Source organism: Limulus polyphemus, unplaced genomic scaffold (genome assembly GCF_000517525.1).
Source record: "Limulus polyphemus unplaced genomic scaffold, Limulus_polyphemus-2.1.2 Scaffold385, whole genome shotgun sequence".
Lineage (NCBI taxonomy): Eukaryota > Metazoa > Arthropoda > Merostomata > Xiphosura > Limulidae > Limulus > Limulus polyphemus.
Window position 1 is genome coordinate 385,436 of NW_013665995.1, and position 22,819 is coordinate 408,254.

Genomic DNA, 22,819 nt, shown 5'->3' on the forward strand with positions numbered 1-22,819 from the left:
GTTGGATACTCTCGCTGCTAATGATACTATCGGCCATAATCCCATGAGATTCAACAAACTGAGGTGATATAGACTAGTTGTAAGTTCATACACTAAACCTGATTTTCCTAAACTGTGGGACACGCCCCCCCCTCCCGAGTTTTTCCGGAAGTTAAGTGAAATTTAACTATTAATGAAGGAAATATTTTACTACTAACGAAATGAATTATTTCTACCTTATATTTTTCGCACACCTTTATTTGTATGTTTGTCTTACATATAATGAGATGGTGTGTCTCAAACCCACCTTTCTTATTATGTAAAATTTATCTATATTGGTTTAATTAGGCCTTTACTTCATGTTCCCGATCAACACAAGTTTATCTTCGTTTCGTTTTCTCTCAGGACTGAAATATAAGCCTAGTGATTGAACAACTTGTTAGAACTTCATTGTTTATTCACAATTTACATAAAGAAGGCTAGTCAAAGCTCTTTTACACTACTCATTTGCCGTGTTTATTAAGATGTTATTGCGGGAATCTCTTTGATATTTACAGAAACATAATTATTTACAAACTTAAATATTCTAACCAAATTTTATCGGAAAATCATGAATTATTTTAGTTTATTATAGAAACAAACACTTAGGAAAACTCAAAATCTGCTCTCTTTTTTTGTTTTTGTTGTGAATTATATTTACACTTTTTATATACAATGGAAAACGTTATTTAGGAATTAGTTTTCGCTTTACATTAGGACCGATGGATACTGGTAAATCAAGTTTCTTGTATCGTAAAAGAGATTTGATGTATTTTTTTTTGTTTTTGTATTGCTTAGCTGACTTCATGTCATTTTTGTCTATAATTACCTTTTCCTTTATAACACAGTTTCTTGATGAAAAAGAAGATGGTTTAAATTGCATTACCAGTGGTATGATGAGATAAGAACTACCTCGTCACAAGGTGGCACTACAGTCAGACCTTTTTGACGGTAACTAGTGGTTTATTGTGCAAGCGCAGCAGACGCTAGAGTGCCGCCGTGTGTAAAGCCGTGTGCGATCTGCAGCATGTGACTGTACACTTCCTGAAACCTGTATACGGTTATGTGAACGCCAGTTTGTACTGGATTAACTTAAAGTTTGGTTTCAGCAGCCATCCATGGCCGACCCCCGGACTATCGTGGAAGGTTCTGTCAAGTATCGGGACGGCAGAAAGGTAAACATCTCTACTTTGTAAGGTGTGTTTCAGTTTGTTGAGTTTTGTTCTTGGTCCTGGGTATCAGCTGCTTATGTTTTTCTTTTGTTCCAGTGGAAGCCACGGTGGTGTGTCCTGTCCAAGCTGTCTCCAGTCGCAGGTGTGTGACGTAATTCTATGGCTTTATATTGTATCGCATAATAATTTGGTCTACAAGTTATACAATAAATTAGAAATTGCATGTGTGCCTGGAGTTATTTAAAACATATCACAATCTCACTGTCAAGCATTCTAGGTTTTATTATGATTCTCAAAAGGGTTAGAAGCATATATGTGAGAGAGATAACTTCCAACGCAAAGTAAAAATGAATAACTTAGTTTTCTGTTCGCCATCTTTAAAACTAAGCGAGTTCGTAAACTGCTGTTTGCATTTCAATGTAGTTTTCTATGCGATGAAACAGAGTTGATAGAATATATATATATATATATACTTGTGTAGTGCCAAACCTGTTAAGGATTTTTATGAAAGTGATGTGTTTGGTAGTGTTACATTGCATGTGAAGTTTGAATAAGTACTACTTTCTGTTCTACTATGAATTAAGTATATTTCATATATAACTGCAGGAGACTTCATGGTCATTGAACTTCACTGTTAATGTTTTCTTACGACATTATTTATAGACTAAGATATGTAGAGTTGTCAGGAATTTTCTGTTATATGGATAAAACTGAAGTTATTGAATTCTGTAAATATTTCAAACTGTAGTTTCAATTAAGTTAGATTGGTAAGAAATAACAAAGTAATTTCTCTTATTTACGGTCAGTACCTACTAAAAACATGTCTCCTTATGGGTTTTACGGCCAGTACCTACCAAAAACACGTCTCCTTGTGGGTTTTACGGTCAGTACCTACCAAAAACACGTCTCCTTGTGGGTTTTACGGTCAGTACCTACCAAAAACATGTCTCCTTGTGGGTTTTACGGCCAGTACCTACCAAAAACACGTCTCCTTGTGGGTTTTACGGCCAGTATCTACCAAAAACACGTCTCCTTGTGGGTTTTACGGTCAGTACCTACCAAAAACACGTCTCCTTGTGGGTTTTACGGTCAGTATCTACCAAAAACATGTCTCATTGTGGGTTTTACGGTCAGTATCTACCAAAAACATGTTTCCTTGTGTGTTTTACTATCAGCACCTTCCAAAAACTGCATCTGTGTATGTTTTACAGTCAACACTTACCGTAAACATGTCTCCTTGTGTGTTTTACGATATCTACCTACCAATACAATTATCTCTTTGTGTATTACAGTTAGTAATAACCAATATATGTCCGTTTGTGTCTTTATGGTTGGTACCTGCCAAGAACGTAATGCTTTCATGCGTGTTCTACAGACGTTATTAACCAACAAAATGACGCATTTATGTTGTGTGGTCGATTTAAATTTTTGCTTCTTACTTTTCTCTAGTATAGTATTTAGCGATGCTGAAAGATCCACACCCTAAACATTTAATATCAGATCCAAACTTTGTTAAATTTTTACATGGAGAACGTTTGAGAATTATCACAATGCTTTCTCGTCTCCCAGAGTGTCAGCGGTAAGTTACGGACTTACAATGCTAAAATTCTAGGTTCTATTCCTCGTGGTAGACACAATGCAGATAGCCTATTGTGTAGCTTTGCGCTAAAACAAACAGACAAACAAAAGTATCATAACGCCATTCTTTGTACTTTTTGTTGATTTTTAACGCAAAAATATACAATGACGTATCTGTGCTATGTCCACCGCGTGGAATCGAATCCCAGATTTGAGAGTTGTAAGTCCGTGAGACTCCGATAAACAGACGTAGTTGTGATCTGTTAACTTTGTAATTGATATTTTAGAAATTAAGGATATTCTTTACATGAAAGTCATTACCTATAAAAACTGATGTGGAAATTTCAAGTGAAGAAGAAAATATATGTTTTAAACTCTGAAGTACACGACTTACTTATCTTCATAGTCAATAATCTATAGTTAGGTAAGTTCGATCATAGGTAGTGCTGATTGGTGTAGGTTAAGGTTAACAAAAGGAAAGTATATAGAGAGAGAGATGCTGTTATAATTCTTTCCTTTAAGTACACAACGAAAACCGAAAACAATACCAGAGAAAAATGTTGATATATATATATATAAGAAAATAACTCATTGAAAAATTAGATATTCGAAATAATAACCAGCTTTTATCACAGAGCGTGCTATTTCTACAGAAACAAAAATAACATTTTTATTGAAAAGTAGAAGAAAGGTTTACTGAATAGATGACTCGTAACTCGCACTGTCTTGTGAGTGATGAATATAAACACATACGATATCTTTCGTGCTGTCTCCGTTTGCAATATCTGCAAACGTTCTGTGTCTCAGGAACTGTTAGGCTTAGGACTCGATAAGGAGGCTTTGCATTACCTATTATATTGTATTGTACACCAGAGACTCAAATTCTATCATCCTTACCGATATCAGAAGAAACATTACAGGCATAAAACTTCTGGTTGATAATATAATGATAAAATTGAATGGTTGAGGTTACCTTATCATCTCCGTTACGACCAAGTGTCTCGAATATTGTGATTCAAAAGCTCACACTAAACCCCGATCCTACAGTTGGTGCCACGAGACCACTTTGGGTGTAAACAATACCTACAAACGTTGTATTGCATTTGTTGTTTTCTTTGTTAGAACGTCGTATTGTATTTGTTGTTTTCTTTGTTAGTATTATACCTAATTTGTTTTTCTTTTTTTACTTTCAATTCATCTTCATTTTCGTTTATATTATGGATGTGTTTCTCAAGTTTTGAAACGGCAATTTAGAACACAGTTTTTGATCTCAAAGACCACAGCGTGCTCATTACAAAAATCTACTATATTATATTGATTCCTTTAGTGCTATTCATCTGCAAATGTCTGAAAAAAACTACAGCTTCTCTAAGGCATCTGAAAATAAATCTCATACCAGAACGTTTCTCTTCTTAAGCGAAGTTTCCTGAGTTGGTAAAAGTGAAAGACAATAGAATGTACGTTGATTTTTTAATTGTTTAAACAAAAGTCTTGTATGATAAAAGGCTTCAATATAACAGTATAATTCTAATTAACAACCTAAGAAATAAACAATATCTGCACTTAAAGAGCTAAAGAAACATAAATATATCTTAATAATCAAAGCAGATAAAAACAGCACAGTTATAATCATAGAAAGAGCCAAATACAACACAGTTATGTTTGACATACTAAATGGTGAAATGAAATGTAAAAAAATACCAAACATTTCAAGCAGAACATATGAAAATAACTGAAAATTTTTCTTTAAAGAAATTACAAATCCCTAAAGAAGTTACAATAACACTCAAAAACAAGGATACTAGAGCACCCATCATCCATCTCTGCATATACCTCAATCAAATATAACCCAGACAAATATTTCTCTTAGCCGTTGTCAGATTTGATAAACATATATATATATCTTCCATGTAATTTTTAATATTTTCTTAAACAGCGATCTCTGAAGCGATTAATATATTGATAATAAACAAATCAAAACCACAAACAGATCTTAATTTGAAAGAGCTGATTGATCTTATTTGATTTTGCAGTATTCAACTGTTTTGAATTCCAAGGACAATCTTGCATCCAAAATTTTAACTTAGCATGAGAAGTTTTCTATCACCCATCCTAGCCAACTTGTTTATTATTATTATAAAAACAAAACAAACACTCTTATCCCCCATGCATTGTGCCGAGACACTTTCATGACCACAATGAATAAAAGGATATTAAGCGCATTAACGCTATCCGTCCTAACATCAAATTCACAACTGAAGAGGAAAAAGAAGCAATACTAAACTTCCTATATTTAAATATCACACGACTTCACAACACATTCAACATAAAAATACAATAATGAAGACTATATAAATTAATCTATCAATTTGACTGTGCAAATCGTGAATCTATCTGTACATATATACATGTATACATAAATATTGGTGAAACTAATAAAAATCTAAAACAAGGTTAAATTTAAAAGGAAATAACGTGTAAATTAATGCATAAAAACTTAACCATAAAAAAATTAAGAAACCATAAAGATATTGAGTAAAGAACTAAAACGAACATGAAAGAAAAACTATTAATAAAAACCATAAATCTAGCATAAATATTTATAGATGTCCCCTTTTTCTTTATTTAACATGTAACTTCTGTTTAAACAATTTAAAGCCAACGTACGTTCTGTTCTAGTTCTGTTTTAACAAAGAAGTGAAACGTCTTAGTATAGGATTTCTTCTGAGCTGCCCGAAAGAATCAGAAGTTTTCCGTATATAATCTGTAGATTAATTCCGGTACTGTTGACCGAGTCCCTTACTATATCATCAAATAAGCTAAAACCTAAAACGCTAAAAGGACAAAATCAGACTGCTATTGGTTTTATGTGTATATGTTTTCGAGGTATATATAAAGATCAAATATATCTATGTAAGTGGAATTATTCGTCTGATGATCATCTTAGCTGATATTAGGCTTCTTAGCAATACAGAAGTTTAATGTAAAAAATTACATTTTGACATGCGTATTTTATAACTTTAATGGATTTATTTGTTTGTTTGAAGTTAAGCACGAAGCTACACAATGGGCTACCTATGCTATGCCCACCATGGGTATCGAAACCCGGTTTCTAGCGTTGTAAGTCTACAGACATACCGCTGTGCCACTGGGGGCAAAATTTAATGGATGTTGTTATATAAAATACTCATCTGGTAGTTGTATCAGCTTACATTAGATTCCTTAACAATACGCTAATCATACGTAAAAACACGTTTTTACGTACATATTTTAGTTGTTTTATTTGGGATATTTCATGACGTGGCCTTAGGTTTCGGTGATACATACAGAACATTGAACACTTCGTTTATATAAGATTTTAATAAATATTTTATTAATATTCACTAAGGTTGTCATAATGTACTATATTTAAATAAATCAAAAGATATTAGATCATTAAGTTAGTATCGTTCACATTGTCACTGAGAACAATATATTTCACCAGATTTTTTCTGGTATTTTGTCTCCAAAATTTTGTCATCGAGAGTATTTATATCTTCGTCGTAATCAATTTTAAATATGATAGTAGAAATAGCAGTAATAGCAATATTATTTTTATTGTCAGTGTTGTAAATTCTAAGTGTTGAATAACAATTGGTTTGCTGTTAACGCAATAAATAAGTCTATCGGAAACAAGCATATTTATGTGACGTCGTTAGCTTCTTTTATTCGGACACTGTAATAACTGCATGCAATGTTCTATTTAACTTCGCGCCACTCTCCATTGAAATGGAAATAATGTTCCACGTGACATCATCATCTAACAACGATACTTTTGTGAGCCTGACCTAGTGGCTGTCAGTAACTCTTGTTCTTGTCCGCACGGCTTAGCTCGTTCTCATACAGCAGTCAGTAAACAATACGTTCGTTGTCTGTCGTAGTCTGACTAATATACGAACAAACGTTCCTTTCCGTGAGCACTGCTTAATGAACACAACTTAGTGCCGTCAGATCTAAATGATTAGAGGCACGTGCTGGTTTCTGTGTTGTTGTGACCAGTAGTACCTAACTGAAAAACTGTCACACAAAAAGAAACATTTAATTTCATTTACATGTTCCTTATGTTTAATATTACAATCAAAACATCAGCTACTCAGGCTTATGAAGCCTATTAAAATTCGGACATACATACAAACAGACAGGCAAGTGACTGATGGAGTTTTCTAAATGATGCCATTTTGAAAGGAACTTCCAAGGTAACATATTATATGTTTGTGTTTTTATATTTTACTTCTGTCATTCAACTTATTATCACATAATTAATGTGATCGGTATGCTTGCGCACATTTTACTGTACGTTATAGTTTTTCAGTCTATTTCCAAATAAGAAGAAATTGGTAGTTGAAATGAAAATCTGTCTTTCAGTTTTTATCATTCGTAAACGTTCTGTTACCTTAGAGTCGTTCTGAACATTTTGAATTTTGAACAACTTCTGAAGGCTGGGAAGGGCTAGTGATTAGCGTGCCAGAATTCTGAAACTGAGGATTAACCGTTCGCCTCCCGTTACTACAAAACGCTCTTCGTTTTTGAGGGTAATCAGTATGCTATCAGACAAGAGTTGACGGTAAATGCTATTGACTTGCCTTCCCTTTAGTCTGTCGTTTAAAAATTAGGTACGACTCTACGCATACTGCCTTAGTGTAGCTTTGCGTGAAGTTATGAAACAAACAAAAACAAATTCAGCGGAATAACATTATTAGTCCTTTTAGTTTATTGTCAAATAATCTTTCCGCGTGAATGTTTTGAGATTTAACCTGAAACCTTATGTACCTATCTGTATCTAGTCTATGTTCAATTGTAAGTTTATTCATTACAAACAGTCTTGTAATATGAATATCACATACTAGTTATAAAAGCACATACCTGATTTATTTCGCTATTCAGCTATACCAAAGGTATGTATATCAAATCTTAGAATATAAGTTTCTTTACCTAACTCATACCTTGTATCCATACGCGAAGGTAAACAAAACTATATTGCACACGCTTTTCTTATGGGTTTTGTACTTCAGTTCATATTAGCTAGCTATCGCAGCACCTGACAGGAGCCCCCCAGTGGTAAAGTGGCATGTCTGCGGACGTATACTGCTAGAAACAGGGTTTCGATACCCGTGGTGGGCAGAGCACAGACAGCCCTTTGTGTAGCCTTGTGCTTAATAACAAACAACAGCCTGACAGGAAGAACATCATATATGTTAAATCGCCAAAATTACGCTTGTCCTTCTCCACTGTGTATAATTTACTTGACACCCAGAAGTTTCTACTGCTGCAAAGATTCAGTGTTTATTGTCCTTAAATAATATGCAAAAATTATAACTGCTTTTAATTTTCCAATGAAATTAAGCCTATCAAATGTAGTGCAGAAAAAGCTGCATGCAGGAAGTTAGGCGAAGTGGTGTTATGGCTCTATAGTTACATGATATCTAAGATTCTGAACTGTTAAGCCTAAAAACAGAACTAGCAGTGTTAAGATGCTGCACAAATAGCAAAGTAAAATATTAATTATTGTCGTGTGCTAATAAGTTGTTGATTGGTTTGTCACTGTTTTTGAAGAAATGTTTTCACAGATAGATTTCTGTAGTTATATATTTAAAATTGATTTGCTTGGTAAGGTAATTCATGTACATATGTATGAATTAAGCAATACATAACTAAAACAAGAAAAAGACAACTAACTTTTGGCAAACACATCGGAATTTTTGAGAACTTTAAAAGTAAAAAATAAGATTTAAAGATACACTCTGGACTTTATACTGATTTAGGCTTAAGCTAGGGGCATGTGTCTTATTACTTTTATTTTCAATATTGAGATGAAAAATGATTCATTTCAGTTTTTTAAGCCAAAGTCTATAAAGCGGTTAATATTCAAGGAGAACTTTTAAATGTATAAAAACAGTGTTGCTTAGTTTAAAAAAAAATATTAAAGGTATTTGTTTTTGAAAAATTCTATAATTTATTTAAATTCAGTGGAATTCCAACAAGAAATTTAGCCTGTGAGATTGTTAAAATGGAATTTTACAAGCATTCAACAGTTTTAGTTTTAGTATTTTTCATGAGAAGTAGCGACATGTCGTTCGAAAATGATTTTATCGGATTTCCACTTTATTCATAAAATCTGGGCTCGAGTTAAATAACCTACGCAACTGAAAATGACGCTTATTGTATAAGTCAGGCATTACATTTTTAACGCAGTATAGAGAAAATATCACAAGGCTGGAGATGCTGAAAATGTAAAATGTATAATATTTCAAGCTATAATCGTAATTCAAACAATCTGTGCAGTATTTTATCGGGTTCTAATCACCTTTCTATAGTGCCATAGTTTCGATTCTTAAGGAGATTGTATTAGTGTTTTGAATTTAATATCATAGAAAATAATATCATGTCAGCTCATTTTCACCTTTAATAATATCGCTTTTCGACAAAAGTAATATAGAAAATAGACACAAAAGCACAATTTAAAAGACGTATATTTGTGGATTTTAATATGATTCTAGTACGTCAAAAGCTGAATGAAAGTCACAAAATTTTATACGTCATTGTTTTGCTATGGAGGTTGCCGTTATGACAAAACGTTTGATATGGTGAGTCAAACTTTTCTACAAAAGAAATATTTGGCCAATTTCGATTAATTCTTGATAGCAATATCTTATTTTAACCTTTTTATGCTTTTTTAAATAAAGTTGAAATATATATTGACTTTTATCCTATTATAGATATATATATTCAACACTTATAAAAGCCCTCCAGTGGCACAGCGGTATGTCTGCGAACTTACAATGCTAGAATCCGGGTTTCGATACCCGTGGTGGGCAGAGCTCAGATAGCCCATTGTGTAGCTTTGTGCTTAATTACAAACAAACAACCAAACTATAATATCAAAAATCTATACGCAATGAAACTCAAAATGATTAGAATGCATTGAATTATTCGTGATACCTTCATTATTAACGATATTTTGGGCCATAATTCCAATAATATTGGCATGACCAGGGCGCTTGACTCGAAATCTAAAGGTCGCGGGGTCGAATCCCTTTCCAAAAAACATGCTCGCCCTTTCAGCCGTGGGGGCGTTATAATGTGACGGTTAATCCCACTATTCGTTGGTAAAATAGTAGCCAAAGAGTTGGCAGTGGATGGTGATATTTAGCTGCCTTCCGTCTGGTGTTTCATTGCTAAATTAGAGACGGCTAGTGCAGATAGCCCTCTTGTAGCTTTGCGCGAAATTCAAAATAAACCAAACCCAATAATATCTCGCTAGTCTCATGATAAATTTCATGAAGGAAAAGCTGATTCTCCAGACTAGCTGTAAGAAACTATTCTATCGTGAAGTAAGTGAAACTATCATCAGGATTGTTATATAAATACACAATATTATTACTAAAAACTTCATTTGAATAGATTCAATTATTTTCTTAATATTCATAGAAATAAACACAGTTATTATCATAATTTTTGAACATATAAACGAAGTTGTTTTGGGACTATCCTGTATAAAGCAAACACCTTCAAAGACCTCTTATTATTTCCGGATGAGCAGGCCTCTATCAGACATTGCCATGAAAAGAAGCTTGTGGAAATCGGCAAAATGTATATAATACGAGTGTATGTGTATCTATAAGAAAACATAAGAAGCCGTTCGTGTTTACCTTGGCTTCTAAAGAATAACTGGTTTTGACAGAGTAATTGATGTCACAAATGTCCCAACAATTTTCTTGTAGAGTAAAATGGAACCTTACACTTTCACGCCTTACACTTATATTGTAGTTTAATGCACGAAACCTAAATCATCTATTGGCCACGAAGTTTATTATTTGAATATTTAACATGATTTACTAAATGTGTTATGATTACATACGCCCTTAATTAATTTACGTAGTGAAATTCACAAACGCATTGATATCTAACCATCTAACTCGTTTGTATTTTAGACCGGGCGAAAATCACTTCATGGTTAGTGTGCACGTACTGTGAATCAGAAGGTTCCTGGTTCGCGCCCATTTTCCGCACAAATACGACTGGCACTTTAGTTCCATGAGTGAGATATAAGAGTAACGGTCACAACCCATGTTTTGATCAGACAAGAGAAGCTCAAGATCTGGCGATGGATTATTACGACTTCCCTGTTGACTATTAGTTCAAAATTAGGAACGACTAAGCTCAGATAACTCTTATGTAGCTTTGCGCGAAATTTTTAATACAAACAAATAATAATTATTTGCATAAGCCACACTACCTCAGAAGTATTCTACATTTTTTTCACATAATACCAAGGCTGGTTTATATATATATAATAGTCTAATATTTTCATCTTCTGTTTGTATAATACGCTAATAAAAACAAAGAGTAACAAACATTTACACACTCACACACAAACATTTATCAACTTGCTTCTTTGCTTATCTACTTAAATGGGTAAATAGATGTATAGACGAATGAGATGATGACAGACTAGTTAGCTTGTTAGTTAAATAGATAAATTCAAACTTCTCAAAGTTAAACTATGAGTTATCAACTAGGTGACTTGGCATGCCTCCAAGTTTTTATTGACAAGTTATAGTTATTGGTTAACGCAATATCTTACTTTTTTCCAGGCAACATTTGTGAGGAATAGTCGAGCGGATAAACGTTATCGAATTTTGATAAAACACACATATATATATATATCTTCTTATATTGTATAAGTGATATTCACGCTAAACTATCCGAACTAAAGAAATAATGGGATAACAAACTACCATTTCCATCAGTAACTAAAAAGCATATATTTATGCAGTCTTCGATGACATCGTACTCACTGTTCACACATCGTAGTTTTGTGGTAAAATCTAAAAGTGTATTTTGAAGCATAAAATTCTCTAAAACCTTAATGGTTATTATTTTTTAACATCTTATTTTCACGTAATCTCTGACTTCTGAGCCTATGTTATAATATTTATGTGCTGTAACTGATTGATAATGTATATTCTTTTTGCTCTTTTCTATGTTTACATTATAAGACTTACCTAATATTTCCTTAGAAAACAAAGACGTGATACTTAAATTAAATTCGCTTTACATTTATCCATATTTACTCATTGTGATCAAGCGTCCTCTTTTAGAAAGTATTGTCACCTTCCACGTATCATAACAACCCACTTATTACTTTCATTCCTTCCACACGTTTTCTAGCGAGCACCTAAATCATTTTATAGAAACGAAGATAAAAATTAACTAATAACAGAGAAGCTTGTCGGGCTTTCTTATTTTCTACTTCTTAAAAATGACCCTGACGTCATATTTGTCTCTATGATCGTGTGTGTCACACATCTATAGAACTTTAATCGAATTAAATAAGAATTATATCGGTCCAACTGATTTTATTTTGTGCGAGTGTGAATTAGCATGTATTCATCCTGACTCTTCAAAAGCTGATTTCTTTGCTGTACAATCTAGTATGACGATGAAAGTAATTTTAACGAGGGTGATAAGTAGTGTAATATATAAATTATAATGAACGCTCTTGGATAAAGTTAAGTTCTGTTGGGTTTGTGTGGAACTTTTCCTCCTAAGTGCTTTCATGAAATTGCTTTTATAACAAAGGAAGTGACTCAAGGGCGCACTGTTCACAAGGTAATTAGGTTTCAGTTTTATGAGGACCAATGCAAGAAGGACTGTTTTTTTGTTATGGTATTTTTCCAAACAAATTCAACAAGTAGAAAACTACAATACCTAAAAAAGGAGATACGAATAATTATATTTACTATAGATCTATTTCTTTGTTATCGGTATCTCACAAAATTAAAATAAATTGATCAATTACTTAAATAAACAAAAATGTCTAAGATTCAGTTTCGCTTTAGAGAACAGTTAAATACTGAGTATTGTGTCTGAAACTTTATCTATAATTTACGCAATCCCTTAGATTATGATAAAATAATGCTAGTTATATTTATATTTAGGGTAAACCTCAGATAGAGTGTCACGTCCAATATTAATAGATATAATAGAAATATTTGGAATAAGAAATATTAATGTGGTTTAAAGTAAATTATTAAAAATCTTACAAGTTGTAAACATAAAATAATAATTTCAGTGATGACATTTTAATCAAGTGTGAAGTGTTCCAAAGTCCGGCACTTGGATGTATATTAATCAAGTGTGAAGTGTTCCAAAGTCCGGCACTTGAATGTATATTAATCAAGTGTGAAGTGTTCCAAAGTCCGGCACTTGGATGTATATTAATCAAAATTCATACCAGTCGTGTATGTGATTTAAAATTAAACTTAATACATTTGCTGATGATACAGTACAGACTTTTAGTAATTTCAAGAAAATACAAAATAACATTAACTCTGAATTATGAAGAGCGGTTAATTGGGTTATAAAAATACATCCAACGTGTTAACGTTTCAAAAACAAAATATATGTTTTAAAGTTGAAAAATACTTTTTCATTTTAAAAATCATACTTATCGCTTATAGATGCATGAAAATTAATGTGAAAATAATATGAACAATAAATGATTTAGATGTAAAGTTAACACTATTAGATATTTAAGTTTTGAAACTGATAATTACTTTAGAAACAGCCTCCCCTCCCAGTGGCACAGCGGCATGTCTGCGGAATTACACCTCTAGAAACCGTGTTTCGATACCAGCGGTGAGCAGAGCGCAGATAGCACATTGTGTAGCTTTGTGCTTAATTACAAACAAACTTTTAGAAACAAGATGTAAAATTTTTAGTAGATAAGGTAAAATGTATATTATAAAAGATTTATTATCAAAGTAGATTAGTAGATTTGAAAGTGTAAAAACTCTTCATTTCTCGTAGACACAATCAGTATTGCAGTTGAAATTTTGAATTCAGAGGAACGTACATACCAACCTTCACTACAGCCACTAGTTTGTTTGAGGCATAAGATTATAAAAAATGATTAATTTAAATAAATACATAATAATTTGTAATAAATATATTTCATTAAATATTTCTAATTTGAGGCATCTCTATTCTTTATAGATTATTACTATTTCAGAACACAAAATCTATTACATACACGTTGAAACTCATGCTTATTTAAATAGTACGCAAAGCTTAAGGTATGTAGTTTCTATATTTAGGAATGAGACAATGCTCAAAGATTATTAGTATATAGCTTCAAAAACTTTTACTGGTTTGCCAGTAGTAGAATAAATAATTAATTGTATTTTATATTATCCAAAACCACCTGAAATCTCAAATAATTATCTATTCCCTTATTAAAGGTTATTTCTAACCCGAACGAGCTTCTGTGTATTCGATAAAAAAAATACTGTTATAAGTGATTTTTTCTTAACTTTACCTTGTGGAGGAACAAAGAAGCGTATTTATTACATTTGTCATAATAATTCTCTTATAATGATTCGAAGTGTTCCTAAATCGCATTATGCATTACTTTAGAGTCTAGTGTAGCATAATAACTTATTTTGTAGACATGATAAGTTTGATAAACACGTTAGGAAAATGTTCTCCCTAAAAGTGCTTTTTAGGTGTTTCACGATGAGCTTATATAAGAAGTACGTGCGCAAGTTTTCAAATGATTTTAATATCACAGTATACAAAAGTCCTAACACGCACATTGTCCTAATTCTGTAGCTCCTGTCACGTTTTTCCAATTGTGAGCATGTTTTACCGTTCCTTACTTTGAACCTTTGGCAATAAAAATGAATAATTCTCACATTAAGTCGATAGGACATTTGTTGTTCGAAAAGAGCATTCTTGTATTATGCCAATAAAACTAAACTCTCACCACTAAACCTTTTATTTTTTCGTACTGTTATTTTTTTAAACGTTAAAATGTAACTTATATTTTATGCAGTTACTTTTTTCACAATAAAAGTACGACAAATTGTAAATAATTTTGTATTCTTTATTGTTATCATTTTATTACAACAAGGAATTAGTTTGGCTAGTTATTGGGCGAATGAAACGGTCAAACCTATATCAGTAAGAATCAAGTAATGATATTTTATTAAGATGTTAGCATTATTTGGTAAAATGCAACTTCAGGTCTCTAACGATATGATGTAAACGGAAAACGAGGATGGAGAAGGGCACGCATACCAAAAGGAGAGAATAAAATCTTGGAAAAAACATACGGGTCAAGACGAGTAACTATGTTTGGAAAACTTACTCATCAAGACTAGCAAGTATGCTTGAAAAATGTACATACCAGTACTAAAGAACCCGAACAATAACATAAACTTCACAAAGAGGACCAAAGCATTTAATGAACACTTACATATAGATACTAGAGAATATGCACAATATACAATGCTTGAAGAGTCCTTAGAACATACACAATGTACAAATATCTGAATATATATACAGAAAACTGAGAACGTAGAAAGCAAGTACACCACAAAGTGCAGAAAACAGAGAATATTTTACTAAGATAGCCAGAAGACTCAAAATTCGGGCACACCAGGAAAGTCCAAGGACAATAAGGGCATGCATATCACGGACATAAGAAACTTGTGAAAATCTATACACAAAGGAAATCATAGGATCCTGGGCACATGAACATGAAGAAAATAAGATAATTGGGAAAAGATACACACCAAGGAAATCAGAAAACTCGGTTCACATGCATACCAAAAAAAAAAATCAACGGATCCGAAACATTTGTACATAAAAAACAAAGGATCCGGATTACATGCTCAACAAGAAAATAAGAGAACCATGGACGTCAGAGGATCCAGAGTGCATCTGCACCAAAATAGTCAGAGCACCTGGATTACGTGCACGTCAAGAATGTAAAGAGACACTTAACGAAAACCGGAAATAATTTATAACGATTGGCCGCATCTGGACGACAATAACAGTACACGTAAAGACGATGAACATTGTTACAACAAATAAACATCACTATCTACTGTTGACCAAATGTCTTCTTTTCATAATGCCAACATACTAGAAGTTTTTATTTGCACTTAAGCGCAAAGGACTAACTGTGCTATGTCCACCGCGGGTATCCAAACCCAATTTGTAGCGTTGTAAACCCACAAGCTTATCGCTGATCCAACGAGGTGGGACGACATATCGAAAGGTACCTAGGTTAAAAAAAAGTAAGAAATGCTCAAGTACACAATAAAGCTTGGTGATTCATTCAGAAATAATGCTCTAACTGAATAGAGCATAATATACTTTGAAAGCGAAGACGTGACGACTTATAACAAATGAAAGCATGTTTGATATTGATGGCATTAGTTAGGCACAACTTAGCGAACTGTGCTTTGGTCGTGTTCAAGAGTCAATTAGAATAATCTTGGAATGAGTATCGATCATGGGAGAATCGATAAAGCTCTAACAATAACGAAAGGAAAATATGCCCATCTTCCACTCTTTTGCCATTATTTAATCAACTTAAACCACAAATTTCTACTCTTATATTGATTACATCAAGCTCGAGTGTGTACACATACCTACACAGTAACTATATATATCTGCAAACCAGGAAAATGTGCGCACCAAGGAAGTCAGAAGACTCAGAGTACACGGGATACAGGGTTACAAGTTAATATTAAAGACCGTAATTGCTTCCTGTAAATTTAGCATTATAAGAAGAGCCGTTGGATGAAGAGCAGTGCTAAAGCTACGAAAGCACTACTAACCTACGGAAATCAAAATTATAAATAAAAAAAGACACCATATTTCAAACCTGTTGGTGCTTTGACTATTTATATATATATATATATACATACGCACACAATACTTAAATATGCGATGCTTTGAATATATCTATGTATATACATATACATACGCGCACAATACTTACGTATGCGATGCTTTGAATATTTACATGTGTGTGTATATATACATATACACATACATATATCCACACAATATTTACATATGCACTTGTATATTTCTAAGTGCTTCAACAGTAAACTTCATTACACAATAAATCACGCAGTTCTGTGTTTCACATTTCAAACATAAATTTACTACCAGAGATTTCACAGTTTCATCTTACTGTAAAATAAACTGTTGGGATATTTGATACATCAATTACACTGTCAAACAATTCATTTTTTGAAGACAAGGTAAACGTACCAACTTCGAGTAACATCGCACTTTGAAGCGAGACGTACGTGATCGTGTTCATTATACTCGGGTTGAGTGTATATTCGTTTGTCAACACCAGTGCGCCGGCATTATTAATACTCATTTTTCATGTTAAGTACGTGATCGTCTTATTGTGTATGAAAATTTATGAGTGATTTTCTTTAAAATATGTCATCTAAGTTTGCTTTAATACCGTGTAACTATCCGTGTTTTAATGATAATTCTGTTAAAAAATTTTGCCTTTCTTTCTTCAGATCTCCGTATGTAATATACATTAATACAGATAATTCTGTGTTAATGCTATTGAACTATCCACGTGCTTATGGTAGTACCGATAAGTTATCCATATTTTGGATAACATCGGTGAATTATCCGTATTTTTATAATATCTTAAATTCAAGACACTTTGTTAAAATACCTGTAAATTATCCGTACTACTGCTAATGCATTTAAACTTATATTTTTTTTTATCCCATTAAATGGTTTGTATTTACTTATTTGTTAATGTCACTAAACCCTCCGTGTTTCTACATTTGTAGCAATACACGCTCCATATTTTAAAGTAACTACGACAAAGCGCTCGTACTTATATGGAAATATCATTAAACTAATCGTATTTCTATGAATAATATTACTGTTACCCCTTTCATATATGTGCCTGCTCACTTAAAGCAACATAATTAAGTGTGCCATTACAGTTTGGGAAGGCAGATCAAAATACTGCTAAGTTTGAGACTATATTGGTTTGGTTCATTTGTTTGTTGCTTGTTCATGTAATCTTCAGCTATATGTGTGTGTATATATGTTCCATATACGATCAAAACTTTTCACTGTCATTACGAAGTGAGAGGTGAACTGGATTGCTGTTTCATGATGAACAAATTCTCTTATGTGGTGAATAGAAAATTTAGTTATATGTCATGTCTTCAATAATACTTTATTTAGTTACATCTGTCATGTCTTCAATAATACTTTATTTAGTTACATCTGTCATGTCTTCAATAATACTTTATTTAGTTACATCTGTCATGTCTTCAATAATACTTTATTTAATTACATCTGTCATGTCTTCAATAATACTTTAAGCAAATATATAAAGTAATGTTAGAAGTAAGTAATCGTTTTTAATGAGTAAATTAATTACTGTTAATATTTTCTGTTAGAATCTCTTTCCAGTATATACTCATTATTTTATATATTTAAGGTTTATCAACTTCAACTTGCCCATACTGATATCCCATGCATAGTGCTTCTCTTTAGCATGTGCCCATACTCTTACCCTACACACCATTCTTCTCTTTAGCATGTACCCTGTACATCTTTCTCTTTTCCAGTGGCGTTATTGTTACCCTATACACCCTTCTTTTCTTTAGCATGCGCTGTTACTGTTACCCTATACATCCTTCTAGTCTTTAGCACGTGCCTTTACTGTTATCCTATATATCCTTTTTTTCTTTAGCATGTGTCCTTATTGTTACCCTATACAGCTTTCTTTTCATTAACGCATAGCGACATTGAATACCACATCACATATATAAAATGTACAGATCTTAGCCACTAACACAAAATTAGCTTGTTCTCTGACAAATAAAGTACATATGTATTTCAGCACATATAAAATGTAGTATTTGGTCACCACACCCTTTTCTCTTATAGAATTGCAATGAACAACGAAATCTTGTAATTTTTTAGTTATCCCCCCAGAAATATATTTTAGAGGTTATTTAGAACAATCAGTGCTTTAAAGTATTAAATTTTAGTTTTCATCGTTTCGAGACGTGAAAACAGGTTGAAGTATATTTGTTTATTTGTTGAACGTTGCACTAAGCTACTCGAGGGCTATTTGAGCAGGCCGTCCCTAATTTAGAAGTGGTAGACTAGAAGAAAGGCAGCTAGTCAACATCACCCAACACCATTTCTTTGACTACTCTTTAACAACGAAGAGTGTAATTTACAATAACATTATAACGCCCCTACAGCTTAAATGGCGAGTACGTTCGGTGACGGGATTCGATTCCGCGAGCCACAGATTGCGAGTCGAGTGCCCTAACCATCAGGCCATGCCAGCCTAAAGGCGCTAAATACTGAAGCCACAAAGTAAAGACTGTATGATGACTATTTGGTGTTATCAATTTCAATGACTTAAGAGAAACATGGGCGAAGCGACCCAGTCAGAGGATCCTAGGCCTTAAGCATAGTAATCCCTAACTTAGAATTGTAATAATCAGAGAGAGGGGGGGGCAGTCAGTAAGCAGCACCCGCAACCTATTCTTAACTGAATAACAAGACTGACTATCACATTTATAACGCTCTCGCAACTGAAAGTGCGGAGTGTGTTAAGCGACAAATTATGATTTACTCTTCAATCTGCCGATAAGTAGCTCACAGTTGATTTAACTTAAGGATTGGTCTTGCATTGTAAATAAGGTCTGGTTTGGCTCTTCGTATTTTTGATATATAGAAACATTCAGAAAACATTGTATTTTTGGTCAATCTCAGGTTATAGAACGCTTTTTAGATTTTCTCTAACAAATTAGCATTTTCCCTAAATAACTTCTCTCGTTTAGTTGAAATATTATGATCAGTTTCTATTAGGAAAAGGAGAGGGAGCTAGCTATACATGCATGACCCATAATTTTTCCTTCGTTCTAAACTTCCCTCATCCCATTTCTCTAGCTTCCGATGTGGGAAGCTGGGAACATAAAAAGAGTGAAAAATGTGGCTCCAGGCCAAGAATTTTCCTTGGTATTTCCTGCTTCTCACAAAAGATATTGATGACCCAACCAACGTATGAAAAGAGGCTAGAAAAAGCATGTTTCTGTCATCTGTGTTCTTAGTTCAGATGAAAGGATATTTCATCACTTATTCTAGAGTAAAACAAACTGGTATGTTTGACTAATACAGTTTATTGACTACTGAAAGTCTCAGAAGAAAATCTTTCCCTGTGCTGTAAGAATTCTTACACTGAACTTTAGGTCTTGTTAGAAGTAGTTTGATTTTACACACCTTCTGATAAACGTCAGAGAACTGTTTTGAAGAAAAAGAAGCAAACAAGGATTGCCATTAATTAGAATAAAAACTAGCAGGTATTTTAAATAGTTGACATTTCTTACGTTACTACGCGCATTGGCTTGCAGAAAGAGAGAAAAAAAATGTTTTAAAGAGAGCCAAATTCAAACGATATTTGTATTATATTTATACTCATGCGATCTACAAATAATTGTTTTGAGCTATCATAATAGGTTTAAGATGTTTTAAAATTTTACACTCTAGATAAGCGTAGCTTTAATTCATCCACAGCTGTTTATATAAAAAGCGATTGCGCCTATTTTCTCTATAAGTGGAATGAATATCGCTATAGTTGGGCTGTACAGAAATAGTTCGTTTATGCTTGCTTCTTTATTCTAAGTGCAAAGCTACACAATGAGCTACATGCACTGCGAGAAATCCAAAACAGAATTTTAGCGTTATAAATATATAGCTTAACGTTGAGCCACCAGGGAATAGTTTCTTTTTATGACGTACAGAAAGTCAAATAATTGTACTCTTTATTAAGCCTTAAATCCTATTTAGATTTTGCAGTTTCAAACTTCGCCTCACTAATGGAGTGTACTGTGCTTCAATTCTATTATACTCCCTTTTCGTATGTGACTGTAACATCCAGTAAAAGACAGCATACAGCTATACTAATATAGTCTTGGCCAAAATGTTTGCATGTTTTGTAACAAATAAGATTATTAACATTAAAATGGAATATACCTAGCATTGTCAAACTTAGAAATGCATGTTATATTAAACATCTACATATGTAATTTGTATAATGAGACAGGTTCTATGGATACCATGAAGGATTTATTTGAAAAGCAAACAATTTTATCAGACACCTGTAGAAAGATGTGTAATTCAGCATTTATCCTGTCACAACAAAACCTTACCAAAATAAATATAATGACGAAATATAACACCAATTTTTTATAAATAGCGTTTGTAATCTTATATCAGTTCACACTAAACATTTAGTACTTGGTTGGTCCTACTCGTACTCTAATAATCTCCGCAAGGCGACGTGGCATGATGTCGATAAGGTTATTGATGTAATTCACCGTGAATTAATCCCAACTTGTCACTAAAAAGTGTTGCAACTCCACTGCAGTAGCTAGTTTAGAATCGTGGATAGCAATTTTCTGGTCAGTTCTGCCCAACATATTTTAATGGCAATCTTGTAACGTCTTCCTGGTCGAGATAACACTGTCAATACACGCACTGTGAGCAGTGGCATTGTTCTCCTGGAACCCAGAGTTATTGTCAAATCGTACCCTAGCATATTGCAGAAATATCGTCTCCATGTGATGCCTGTAAGAGGCGCCATTGACGTTTTCCCGGAGAATCTGAAGAGCAGTTTTTCCACCATGATGAATAACTGACCAAACATGTACTGCACCACCTCCTGTGTATTCTCTGTGGGAAAGGTGGCCTTCGTAATTTGTTCTCTAGGCAAACGACGAACACGAATCCTACCATCAGCTTTAACAAGGCGGAAACAGGTCTCATCTGAAAAGATTATATGTCACCAGTGTCCTAACTGTAAGTTGGCCTGCTTACTTGCCCATATAACACGGGATGGCGGTGAATTCTGACTAATATCAATTTGCAGATATCCCTTCTTGTAAAATAACCTTGTTTGGTCAGTCTCCTATTCGGTGTTCTTCTGGATACCCTGGAATGGTTGTGTTTATGCCATTCCGGTCGTAAGTTGTTGTAAGAGTTTTTCGACCTTGACATGTTAACCTGATCAAAACACGGTCATCTAGGGCAATAGTTTTTCGGCATTTACCAGTAGACTTTCCTGAAGCAACGTTTCTCGTAGTCCCATGACGTTTCAGAATTCTGGATGCAGTACACTGCGGTTATCATACTATTCTGACAATGTCCGTTTTCTTTATACCATTTCTGGACAGTCGAACAATTTGACGCCTTATAAATTCTCGCACGTGACAAGGCACGACTCTACATCAAGTACAGAGAAATTGTCTGAACAAAGCGTTGATCTATTTCGACAAAAGTTATACCAAAAGCACACCCTTTTATACAAAACAGGTGTGTATGTGTGTGTTGACGAACAAATACACAAAACAACTTATACAGACCAGAATATCAACTCGTATATGTATGTTCAATCATACGATACCTTCTCTGTTACTACTTGGGCATTTATTCAATAACTACTCCACGCATGTAGAGGCCCAGCATGGCCAGGTGGTTAGGGAGTTCGACCCGCAATCTGCGGGTCGCGGGTTCGAATCCCCGACCCACCAAACATGCTCGCCCTTTCAGCCGTGTGGGCGTTATAACGTGACGGTCAATCCCACTATTCGTTGGCAAAAGAGTAGACCAAGAGTTGGCAGTGGGTGGTGATGACTAGCCGCCTTCACTCTAGTCTTTCACTGCTAAATTAGGGACGGCTAGCGCAAATAACCCTCGTGTAACTTTGCGCGAAATTCAAAACAAACCACGCATGTAGACAATAACATCCATATAGAACAGTGGGCAAACATTTGGCTGTCTGAGGTAACTTTTCAGGATATCCAAACTCCCATCTGGAAACATACAGTCTTGAGTTTTGATGTATTTAAAATTTGCACTGAAACAAGTACTAACGTTTTAAGTATATATTCCAAAATATTGTAGAAAATGGAAGAAAATTATATATATATCAAGCTATTTATAATTTCATTTAGTATTTTTTTATTGTAAATATACACGGTTTGTAGAAGTCATTTTCTACTACAGTTCGTCCATAAAGTGTAGGAGCCAATCAAACCCGATTTTGTTTTATTTCTATCTTGATATTAGGAAATGTTATTATCCAATATAAGTAACTCATGTGCTCGATATTGATTGTGTAAATAGATGTGTTACACAAAATA

At 33.5% G+C, this 22,819-nt stretch overlaps 1 protein-coding gene across 1 annotated transcript in view; it reads left to right on the forward strand.

Annotated features, from left to right (window-relative positions):
• Window positions 1-1,020: 1,020 nt before the first annotated feature.
• LOC111085432 overlaps window positions 1,021-22,819 on the forward strand; it is a 172,727-nt gene continuing 150,928 nt past the window's right edge. Inside the window, exons 1-2 of the mRNA XM_022383944.1 lie at window positions 1,021-1,193; window positions 1,287-1,332. Of these exons, the coding sequence (XP_022239652.1) occupies window positions 1,137-1,193; window positions 1,287-1,332 (103 nt within the window). The 5' untranslated portion in view covers window positions 1,021-1,136. The remainder of the gene's footprint in view (window positions 1,194-1,286; window positions 1,333-22,819) is intronic.